Source organism: Amphibalanus amphitrite, unplaced genomic scaffold, assembly GCF_019059575.1.
Source record: "Amphibalanus amphitrite isolate SeventyFive unplaced genomic scaffold, NRLGWU_Aamphi_draft 000612F_arrow, whole genome shotgun sequence".
Taxonomy (NCBI): Eukaryota; Metazoa; Arthropoda; class Thecostraca; order Balanomorpha; family Balanidae; genus Amphibalanus; species Amphibalanus amphitrite.
Window position 1 is genome coordinate 73,285 of NW_024882106.1, and position 11,654 is coordinate 84,938.

At 56.6% G+C, this 11,654-nt stretch overlaps 1 protein-coding gene across 1 annotated transcript in view; it reads left to right on the forward strand.

The window, feature by feature from the left end:
* The window catches only part of LOC122363265 (abnormal spindle-like microcephaly-associated protein homolog), a 30,159-nt gene extending 19,669 nt beyond the window's left edge, over positions 1-10,490 (forward strand). The window contains exons 16-20 of the mRNA XM_043332316.1: positions 519-5,738; positions 6,290-6,427; positions 8,978-9,352; positions 9,592-9,714; positions 10,060-10,490. Of these exons, the coding sequence (XP_043188251.1) occupies positions 519-5,738; positions 6,290-6,427; positions 8,978-9,352; positions 9,592-9,714; positions 10,060-10,275 (6,072 nt within the window). The 3' untranslated portion in view covers positions 10,276-10,490. The remainder of the gene's footprint in view (positions 1-518; positions 5,739-6,289; positions 6,428-8,977; positions 9,353-9,591; positions 9,715-10,059) is intronic.
* Positions 10,491-11,654: the final 1,164 nt, after the last annotated feature.

The window sequence follows — 11,654 nt, forward strand, 5'->3', positions numbered from 1 at the left end:
GTTGCTGATGCGGATCCACCACCCTTTTATTCTGGATACCATGTTAAGCTCTTTGGGTGGTTTTATCTAGCTCTGTGCCATTGAATCTGATTCTGATCCTAGGCTGCCCTGTAGTATGGACCTTTTATATGCTTATTGGACTTCAAGTGTGTAACTCTGCAGCCGCTTCCATGGTTAATACATTAAGTCAAGAACTAGCTCTTTTTTGTGCTGCTTTGGGAAGCGTTACGTGATGACATCTAGTATTGCGGAGGGCACCTATGCAGCAATAGGATCAGAAATTGTAGAACGAAGTGTAAATATGATTGGTAGTAGCCCTACGACAAAGCTTACGACAAAGTCATCCTGCCATATCGCTATCACAACCACGTTCCCTCTAATTTCGTCTAAAAATGGTGAAATATGGGGATGAGGCGGACGAGGATTCGGAGTTCCCTCCCACGGCCTTCCATTCCCCGCCCGCCCCCAGTTCCCTCTCACCCTCCCGCTGACGCCCCGATCCGTCTCTGTGCCGGCAGGCGGAGGCTGCCGCCGCGGCGGTCCTGCAGAAGCACGCGCGCCGCTGGCTGGCCCGCCGGCGCGCCGCCGAGCACCTGCGGCGCGTGGTGCTGGTGCAGGCGGCCGTGCGCGGCTGGCTGTCGCGCCGCCTGATGGCGCGCCGTGCCGCCGCCGCCACCGTCCTGGCGCGCCGCTACCGCGCGCTGATGGCGGCGCGCCGGACCCGCGCCGAACTGGAGCGTCAGCGCGCGGCGGCCGGGCTCCTCCAGCGCTGGTGGCGCTGCGTGCTGCTGCGCCGCCGCGCCCGCCATCTGGTGGCGCGACTGCGGCGGCACCTGGCGGCGAGCAGGATCCAGCGCTGGTACCGCGGCCGGCGCGCCTGTGCCGCCGCGCGCGCCACTCTGGTGCGGCAGAGACGCGCTGCGCTGCGGCTGCAGAGCTGGTTCCGGTCGGTTCGACTGGTGCGGACGGAGAGGACAGCCTACCTGAGACGGCGGGCTGCGGCCGTCACCGTACAGACCTGGTACCGCGCGGTGAGGGCCGGCAGAGCGGAGCGGCGGCGGTACCTGAGGGCGCGGGCGGCGGTGCTGATCATCCAGGAGAGCTACCGCGCCGCTGTGTCCATGAGGAACCAGCGAGTCCAGTTCCTGAGCCAGAAGAGAGCGGCTCGGACAATCCAGAGGTGGTACCGGGCCGTCAAGGCCATGAGAGCAGCTCGTGAAGAGTTCATGAAGAAGAAAACAGCTGCCTCGTCCATCCAGTCGTGGTACCGTGCCATCCAGGCAGGAAAGAGAGCCCGTGCCGAATTCCAGCGGCAGAAGACCTCTGTTATCGCCATTCAGGCATGGTACCGTGCCTTGCTAGCCGGAAGAAAGGAGCGAACCGAGTTTCTGACGATGAGAGCGGCAGCTGTGACGCTCCAGGTCCGATTCCGTGCATCGGTAGCGGGCAGAGCGGACCGAGCCAAGTTCCTTCAGACGAGGACCGCCGTCACCGCGATACAGGCCTGGTACCGCTCCGTGCGAGCGATGCGGAGGGAAAGGTCCCAGTTTCTGAGGACGAAGAGTGCCGTGGCGACCATTCAGACGTGGTACCGAAGCGTCGTGGCTGGTGCAGAGGCGCGGGCGCAGTTCCTGGCTCTACGAACAGCCGCCATCACCATCCAGACCTGGTATCGGTCGATGCTGGCGATGCGACGGGACCGTGATGCCTACCAGCGTACCAGACGAGCCGCCATTGTCATCCAGATGTGGTACCGGTCGGTCCTTTCAATGAGGAAGAACCGAGCAGAGTACCTCGCGCAGAGGAAGTCGGCTCAGACGGTCCAGATGTGGTACCGCTCGCTGGTGATGATGAGGGAGCATCGGGCGGCCTTCTTGGAGAAGCGTCAGGCGGCTCGTATTCTACAGCTGAGGTTCCGTGCCGTGAGAGCAATGAGAGAAGAACAAGCAGCATACCAGTCCAAGAAGCGAGCGGCGGCGGCGCTCCAGGCATGGTGTCGCTCTCTGTGTGTGACCAGGACGACTAGAGAGGCATTCCTGAGACAGAGACAGGCTGCCACCGTCATCCAGACCAAGTACAGGGCTACACTGGCCATGAGGCAGCAGCGAGCCGCATTCCTGAGTCAAAGACAGGCTGCCACAGTGCTTCAGCAGCAGTACCGGGCACTGACAGCAATGAGAAGCCAGCGAGAGGCGTTCCTGACCCAGAAACGGGCTGCGGTAGTGCTTCAGCAGAGGTACCGGGCACTGACTGCAATGAGAAGCCAGCGAGAGGCGTTCCTGACCCTGAGACAGGCTGCCACTGTGCTTCAGCAGAGGTACCGGGCCACACTGGCCATGAGGCAACAGCAAGAAGAGTTCCTGACACAAAAGCGAGCTGCTACAGTCATCCAAACTAAGTACCGGGCAACGTTGGCCATGAGGAAACAACAAGAGAAGTTCCTGAGACAAAGACAGGCTGCCACTGTGCTTCAGCAGAGGTACCGGGCGCTCACTGCGATGAGAAGCCAGCGAGAGGCGTTCCTGACCCAGAAACGGGCTGCAGTCGTCCTTCAGCAGAGGTACCGTGCGTTGGCCGCGATGAGAAGTCAGCGAGAGGCGTTCCTGGCCCAGCGACAGGCTGCCATCGTCATCCAGACAAAGTGGCGTGCAACGCTGGCCATGAGGAAACAACGAGAGGAGTTTCTGCTCATGAGACAGGCTGCAGTCGTTCTTCAACAGAGGTACCGGGCGCTGACTGCAATGAGGAGCCAGCGGGCCGTGTTCCTGAGACAAATACGAGCTACCACAGTGCTCCAGCAGCGGTACCGTGCCACGCTAGCTATGAGACAGCAGCGGTCGGCGTTCCTGACCCAGAAACGGGCTGCCACAGTGCTTCAACAGAGACACCGAGCGTTGGCCGCGATGAGAAGCCAGCGAGAATCGTATCTGCAACTGAAACGGGCTGCCACTGTAGTTCAGCAGAGGTACCGGGCGCTGACAGCGATGAGGAGCCAGCGGGGATCGTACCTGGACCTGCTCCGGGCAGCCACCACGATACAGCTCGGCTACCGCGCCGCCCTCGATATGCGCCGGGACCGCGCCAGATTCCTGGAGCTGAAGGCAGCGGCAGTGGCGCTCCAGCGCAGATACCGGGCTCTGCGCGCCATGAGAGTCGAGAGGGACGACTTCCTGACACAGAGGCGAGCGGCCGTGGCGGTCCAGACCTGGTGGCGCGCAGTCCTGGCCAGAAACAGAGACAGAGAGGAGTTCCAGAGCCAGAGGCGGGCGGCGACTGTGCTACAGAGTCGCTACCGTGCCCTGCTGAGCATGAGGGTGACGCGAGAGGATTACCTTCGCCAGAAGCGGGCCGCAATCGCGCTGCAGTCCCGCTACCGTGCCCTTGAGGCCATGAGAGCGACACGAAATGAGTTCCAGCGTCAGAAAAATGCTGCAATCGCTCTGCAGTCTCGCTACCGTGCCCTTCTGGCCATGAGGGCGACACGAAATGAGTTCCAAAGTCAGAAGCAAGCGGCAGTTGTTATCCAGAACCGTTTCAGAGCGCTGTTGACCATGCGAGACACCCGTGCGACCTTCCTGCTGCAGAAACGGGCGGCGGTCACCCTGCAAACTCGCTATCGCGCTCTACTGGCCATGAGGGCTACACAACATGAGTTCCAGCGTCAGAAGAAGGCTGTCATCACTCTACAAAGTCGCTATCGTGCTCTTCTGGCCATGAGGGCGAAACAAGGTGAGTTCCAGCGTCAGAAGAAGGCTGTCATTACTCTGCAGTCTCGCTACCGCGCTCTGGTGGCTATGAGAGCGATACAAGATGAGTTACAGCGTCAGAAGAAAGCTGCAATCGCTCTGCAGTCTCGCTACCGTGCGCTTCAGTCTATGCGGCATGCTCGCGAGGTCTTCTTGCAGCAGCGGCACGCGGCTGTAACCATTCAGACTCACTACCGAGCCTTGCTGGCAATGAGGGCAGCTCGAGAGGCCTTCCAGCGGAAGAGGTGCGCCGCGATGACCCTGCAGACGTTCTACCGGTCTGTGCGGGCCGCGAGGGCGGCCAGGGAGGCCTACCTGACGCAGAGAAAGCACGTCATCGCCATCCAGACGTGGTACCGCTCGCTGCTGGCCATGCGGAAGGAGAGGGCCGAGTTCCTGCGGCGCAGACGGGCGGCTGTGACGCTGCAGCGCTGGCGTCGCTCAGTGCTCGCCATGCGCCGAGACCGTGGGGAATTTGTGGCGCAGCGGCGGGCGGCGGCGGCGATCCAGACCTGGTACCGCGGCGTGCGGACCGTGCGCCACCTCCAGATCGAGCTCAGGGACACGGTGCTGAAGGTGACGCTGGTCCAGTCGTGCGTGAGGACGTTCCTGTTGCGACGGCGGTTCGTGGCGCAGAGGCGGGCCGCTGTCACTCTGCAGAGGAACTGGAGGTCTCTGAGAGCTGCGAGACAGAGTCGGGAGCACTACCTGAGAACGAGACAGGCAGCTGTGACCGTACAGACGTGGTATCGAGCTGTTCGCTGCATGTGGGTGGCCCGTGAAGAGTACGAGAGAACGAAGCAGGGAGCCGTTATCATTCAGACATGGTACCGTTCGATCTGCCTCATGCGAGAGACCCGAGAGGTGTTCGAAAGGCAGAGACAAGCCAGTCTGATCATCCAGTCTTGGTACCGCTCTATTCGCCTCATGCAGGAAGTCCGTGACGAATATCTCAGACATCGGCGGGCGGCAGTGACCCTGCAAGCCTGGTTCCGGTCTCTCCGCGCCGCGCAGCACACTCGTCATGAGTTTGAGAAGAAGAAACAAGCCACCATCATCCTGCAGGACTGGTACCGCTCCACTGTCGCCATGCGCAGGACGCGAGTTCACTACCTGCAGGTGAGGCGCTCGGTGCTCAGCCTGCAGAGGTGGTACCGGTCGCTGCTGGCCGCCCGGTGTTCCCTGCAGACGGAGGAGCCGGAGGAGGTGTTTGAGCGCGCCACGGTTACCCTGCAGCCGTTCAGCGGCCGGCTGGGCCCGGGCGCCGAGGACGAGTCGTTGGACCGGCGCTCCACGATGACACTGTCCGGGTCGAGCCGCTCCGGCACGGCGCTGAGCCGAGGGAGCGCCGACCGTCGGGCCACCGTCGTCCTGCACGAGTCCTTCCTGGAGCGTCAGGCATCACGAGACTCCCAGAGCAGCGCGAGCTCCGATCGCCGGGCCACGGTCATCCTGCAGGAGTCGCTCCTGGACGGCAGCTCCTCCCAGCGGCTCCTGGACGGCAGCTCCTCCCGGCCGCCCTCAGACCCGGGCAGAGACCGGCGCGCGACGGTGACCCTGTCGGAGTCGCTCCTGCAGCGGAGTGTATCCCAGGAGTCAGAGAGTAGCGTGGCGTCAGATCGTCGTGCCACTGTCGTCCTGCATCAGTCACGCCTGGAGCGGCAAGGTACTCCGGAGTCAGCCGGGCCCGTCACCTCTGACTGTCATCCTGCCGGCGATGATTCTACCAGCAGCATCTCTCCAGCGTCACAGTCTGACTGCCATACCGCCACAGACATCCCATCGACACACCCTGGCACCGACGGAGACAACCCGTCCGTGTCCGCCGACTCTGGACCGCCGGAAGAGCTGTTTCGCTGTCGACTCGGCTCGCAGTTGTCACCGGAGGGCGAGGTGGCGCACCGGCGGCGCACCCTGGTCTTCCAGTGGCAGATGGCGAGACACCGGTCGGATGAGGCCGAGAGGATCGTGACGGCCGCCGTCACACTGCAGGTGGGTGCCGGGAGGGGGGAGGGGCGGGTGGTGTGTGGTGTGAGGGAGGAGAGGTGGTACAGTAAGTTGAGTCGGGTTTTATACTTTGTTTTTATAGTGATGGATTTTCGGATTGACCGATTTCTGGAAGAGAGCTCAATACTAAGTCGCTTGAGTGACGATCGTTCCTTAGTTCCTCAGAGCGTGCACATCTTTTCGTATTCGTTCCGTCGCTGACAAATGCTCCTGGCCTCCCCCTCTGCCCAGTGGCGCTGACCTCCCCTCTCTCGACAGCGCGTGGTCCGCCGGTTCCTGCAGCGATGACCTCCACGCTTAAAGTCCAGTTGTGCTGACCTCCCCTCTGCCCAGTTGTGCTGACCTCCCCCCTCTCTCGACAGCGGGTGGTCCTCCGGTTCCTGCAGCGCTGACCTCCACTCTAAGTCCAGTTGTGCTGACCTCCCATCTGCCCAGTTGTGCTGACCTCCCCCCTCCCCGTAGCGCGTGGTCCGCCGGTTCCTGCAGCGCTGACCTCCACTCTAAGTCCAGTTGTGCTGACCTCCCTCTCCCGGCAGCGCGTGGTCCGCCGGTTCCTGCAGCGCCGGCGGCTGGTGCGCGGGGAGACGGCCGCCCTGGTCCTACAGACCCAGTGGCGGCGTGTGCTGGCGCGCCGCGCCGCCCAGCGCCGACTGTGGGCCGTCGTCACGCTGCAGGTCGGTCAGACTGCAGTGGGCAGGCTGGGTCGGGACTGCAGACCAGCTGTAGTCAGTATACGTCAGGCGGGGACTTGTCAGGACAGCGGGCGGGCTCTGGTTAGAGTAGCCAGTGGACTGTGGCTTTGGAGGATGACGTCGACAGTGTTCATCAATATTAGCCATGTCCGATATTTTACATAAACTAACTTCAGGCTGTATAGGGTAGTGTGGGGTAATTTGAACATATTTTTTACGTCTTCTCCGTTGTACCAAATTCCAGTTCAACCCTGGATGAAGAAAAACTGCTTCAGTAGCGCAAGTGTCACTTGCTTTCACCATGCAAGCCTCATTTTTGGACGAGCCAAGCATACCTTGAATAGCATAGCCTCACTTCTCCACCAAGTCACGGTGTGTTCAAATTGCCCCACCGTGGGGTAATTTGAACATACTGCCTTTACCTGTCATAAAAACGATAGTCTCGCCAGCACCGATGTTGTTTGACCCATAAACAAATAGGCAGAACAATTCTAAACATACCTTCACTTGAAAAATCAACACAACAGCAAAAATAACAGTTGCAGAGTATCAATATCTGCACGCTGCACACCGGTCAGTTGACAGAATTCGCCCCTCTTCAATTAACAGAACGTCTATCATTTTTTTTTTCGATAAAAACTCTCCCAACCGTACTACATCGGTTAAAGTGGTGCCAATCGAAACCTGGACATTTGGAGTTCTGATTTTGTCCAATGTCCAATTCGGAATTGGTTGGACAAAGGTAGCAGACTGGACAACATTGGACGATGGCTTGCTACACTTAAGCGCTTTTTATAAAGTAACTAGAGGGACAGCATTACGCGCAGCGTAATAAACCAAGTTTCATTGCAATCGGCCAAGTAACGGCCGAGTTATTGCCAGAATAAATTTGGTGACTCCTCTTGGCCGGCGGTGCTCTGTTCCGGTATTCATTGCCAAAGGTCAGTGACCTTCCGGCTCTGATTTCACCCAGTTTTGCAGCGAAGAAACTGAGCCTAAGGCGCGTGCCGTCTGCTCGGCGCCGGCCGCGGCCCAAAATCCCGCAAAGATGCGCCCGCCACGTGCAAACCGCCGAGCGCACCCCCACCAAAATTTAATACAACAAACAGATGCACGCGTCCGACTTAAGTCCAAAATTTCACCCCCGTAACCCGCACCGTTCCGGAGCAATAGCCCGCCAAGCGTGACTGACGCGTTACATACATACATACATACATACGGACATTTTGATTTTTATATATGTAAACTAGAGGGACAGCATTACGCGCAGCGTAATAAATCAATTTTCATTAAAATCGGCCCAGGAGCGGCCGAGTTATGGCCAGAATAAATTTGGCGTCTCCTCTTGGCCGGCGGTGCCCTGGTCCGGTATTCATTGCCAAAGGTCAACGACCTCCGACTCTGTTTTCCCTCATTTTCGCAGCGAACAATCTGAGCCTAGGGCGCGTGCCGTCTGCTCGGCGCCGGCCGCGGCCCAAAATTCCGCAAAGATGCGCCCGCCACGTGCAAACCGGCAAGCGCACCCCCACCAAAATTTAATACGACAAACAGATGCACGCGTCCGACTTTAGTCCAAAATTCCACCCCCGTAGCCCGCACCGTTCCGGAGCAATAGCCCTTAAAGCGTGACTGACGCGTTTCATACAGACATTTTGATTTTTATATATGTAAATCGTGCATAGCATTGCTTGGCGAATGGAAAGCTTGTTAAGCTCTCAATATAATGAACACTTTTCGGCTGGTAAAATTACATGATAAGCAATATAAATGACGGTTTTGAGTGTTGATAGCTGCATAATTTTCGGACATATTTGGACAAATAGTTGACTTTAACATTTTTGGACGGAAAATCAACAAAAATGCCGGACATTAGACGGATATTAGACGTAAATTTTCTAAAACTGGCATCACTTATCTGCTACTGCCTTGGGTCGAAAATATTGGCAAAAAAACTGGGAGCGTTGTTTTTTTTTCGGAGCCGTCCCTGTCTTCATTGAAATTCTCACACTTTGTTCAAATTACCCCACGCTAAAAGTTGTTTTGCCATTAAAAAAAAAACATGGTTCAAAAGCAAATTTCTTGGATTGAAGGCACTGATTAGGTCATTATACAACAAAAGCCGTTGCGTATTAGGCGCTAGCAATGCAATATTTTGCGCTGCAATGAAGTTGCAATGACGTGTTGATAGGTGTTTTTCCTTACGAAATTGATTTTTTACACTGTGCGTCAACATCTTCATTCCCTGAAAGTTTAAACCCCGTTCATATGATAGCCCTTTTAGTTACGATAATTTCTCTCATTGGTCTTATTGTCATGCCACTTATGGATTTTCCGTAATTTTCTGTTATTCACACTATGTTCAAATTGCCCCACATGTTCAAATTACCCCACCCTACCCTACTGTTTTGTTATACCTTGGACATTGGAGGGCACATAACCAAATTGCTGTCAGAATTGGCTCGAGTGTCCCCACCCGCACATACTGACTAACATATCATGGCTCCACCGCTGACCAGTCCCTTGACCCCTCAGGCTGCATGGCGCGGTCGTGCGCAGCGGCAGCGCGCCGGCCGGCGTGCCTCGCGCGCGCGCCAAAATATCGCCGCGGCCAACCGTCGCGCCACCACGGACATGACTCTGGGCAGTCGGACGTCGCTGTCGCTGGACTTTTTGCTGCGCTACCGCGACCTGGGTCACATGAAGGTGGCGCTGGGTCACCTGGAGACGGTGACCCGCCTGTCTGCCGTCTGTTGCCGCCGAGTGGTGGCTGAGGGCGCCGTGCCCGTGCTCTACACGCTGATGAGCCAGTGTAACCGCTCCGTGCCGCACATGGACGTGATCACGCACTGTCTGAACGTGCTACTGAACGCGGCCAGGCACCCTGAGACGGAGAGCAGCGTACATCAGGTGAGACGGTGGTGCCGGGGGCAACCTGCAGCTGTTCGCAGCGCGTCGGGTATCTATTAGCCTCTTAGGTCTTCAGAATTAGCTATGGCCATGTAACGCAGCATCACAGCTATCATTCAGTACCTCAACAATATGCTTACTCAAAGAGTCGCAGCTGACGCCAGTTTAGCAGCTTTTCTGTTTCGTCTCTCCCGTCCCCGTATGCATTTTATATGACACGTTTTGTCCGGCATCGCCAGGCGGATAAGTGGCTGTCGGTGCTCCTGGACAAGATGTCCATCTTCCGCGAGAAGGGCACCCACATCTTCATCAAGGCGGCCACCCTGCTGACGGCGATCCTGAGAGACCCGTTCATGGTGCAGGTAGGAGCCACGCGGGGCAGAGGAAGGGTCAGATGGTGAACGGGGTGTGGAATAAGCTCTATTATTTTTACAGCGGTGGGTCGTGCAGCTATTAATTTTGACGAAGAATGTTTTTGATAGCAATGCCTAGACAAAGTTAAATGTAACATAATAGCGAGCTCATATTTTTCAGTTACGCTTTTTGAGAAATTTCATTGTGTCGAATTTCTGACTTGACACCACTACCAGCGCAGGAATATCTTTTGTCTTACGATATTTTGTCACGTAATCGTCTCCATTGCTTGTCTCCCTCGGCCCCACATCACCCCGCCGCTCCATACGCTCAGTTCGCCCCTCCGCCGGTAGGTGGTGCTGGCGGACGCCCGGGCCGTGGAGCAGCTCCGGTCGCTGCACCGGCTGGTGGCGCGCCGACAGCCACAGACGCGGACGGCGCAGCGCGCGGGCGCCCAGCCGCCGGCCGCCGGCCCGGAGCTCCACCTGGGCAGGTCCACTGTCACTGAGTACGATAGTGCCGTGGCGGCGGCCGCGGGGGTGCTGGCGGCCCTGGGCCTCGCGCCCTAGGGGAGGGAAGGTGGGGCGGGGGCGGGCTGGAGCGGTGGTGCCATGATTGTGTTGTGAGGTTGGTAGCGGCTGTGGTGTGTGAGCGTTTGTATCTCGGTATGTGTGAGTTGTGAGAGTGGGCTGGAAAGAGGCTGCTTTTATCTTCACTCGTCTGTCTCGGTTTCCAATGTTTATATTTTAAATCAATATGCTTTTGAATAAAATATACTCACGTATTATGTGTGTGACTCAGTCTAAATTGTTATCTGCTCTGTGTAGCTGATTTGTATGCCGTCGAGGTTTGTGTCAGGCGCGATAAGAGAGCATGGTATGCCGAGATTTAGCTCCCACTGGAAATAATATACATGTTTACATCGCTCGCAGTGCCCAAGCCACCATTTCCTCTCAAGGTCCGATCACTTTGGATGACCCGAACTCTTGCCAGACTTGCATCGTCCATTCGGACTTTTCAACACAGGCAGGTGAAAGTTCACTACCCTGGTAGTTCAAGGTCAGATCTCGCCTCAAGAAAGAACTGAATGCTCGCCCAAGCTACACCGACCCCTCGATGGCTTTGGTACTTTTAGCGATTGCTGAGTGACAGGATGAATCAAATTGTGTGGGACTGTGGGTTGTGTGTATCTATCCGGTACCTACATAGGTCAGCTCAATTTCGCGACATCTGTTGTGGGATGAAAATGAAATTGCGCCTCCTTCGTACAACAGTAAATCTTGATCCCACAGGGCGTTTTAATGAGGTGTCATTGGATACTGAAACGGAAAAAAATGCACCCGGTGATACGCTATATGCCCCTCGGGTCATCCTAGCTGATATAATTTCACTGTCATAGCGGTTTTTCAACAATTACTTTTGATTAGCATGCCAGAGCGATAAAAACGCATTGGATGTGTTGAGCCTAACCCGCGCCCTCTGGGGGGGGGGGGGGGGGTGAACCAAGGCTGCGGAGTCGATCGATTTCCGGGTAACTCCGACTCCGACTTCGAAAATCGACTCCAGCTCAGACTCCTGACGTTTCTCTCCAAAATCCATATGATAATAAAGTTCACAGAAGAGATGTTTTTATTTTCTCTGAAACGATTCTTTGTCCGATTCTAATGTGTGTGTGTAGGGGGGGGGAAGGGGGGTATGTATCTTTTTGTCGCATGGCGTTGCTGAATAAACAATAAGCCTTGCATTGCAAATGTGCTTTATAAATAACACGCAAAATTAAAAGCAGGTTCTGGCGAAAGCGCCGTCTTCTGCTCTTTTGCTGAAATCGCTCGTCCAAAACAGAAATACGTTTTTTTCGACGATATCTGATTTCGAAAGGTGAAAGTGCGTAGGATCGTAAAGGTAAGGTGCATGGCATGACGTTGGGCCACGAAGCGTAACTCCGGGA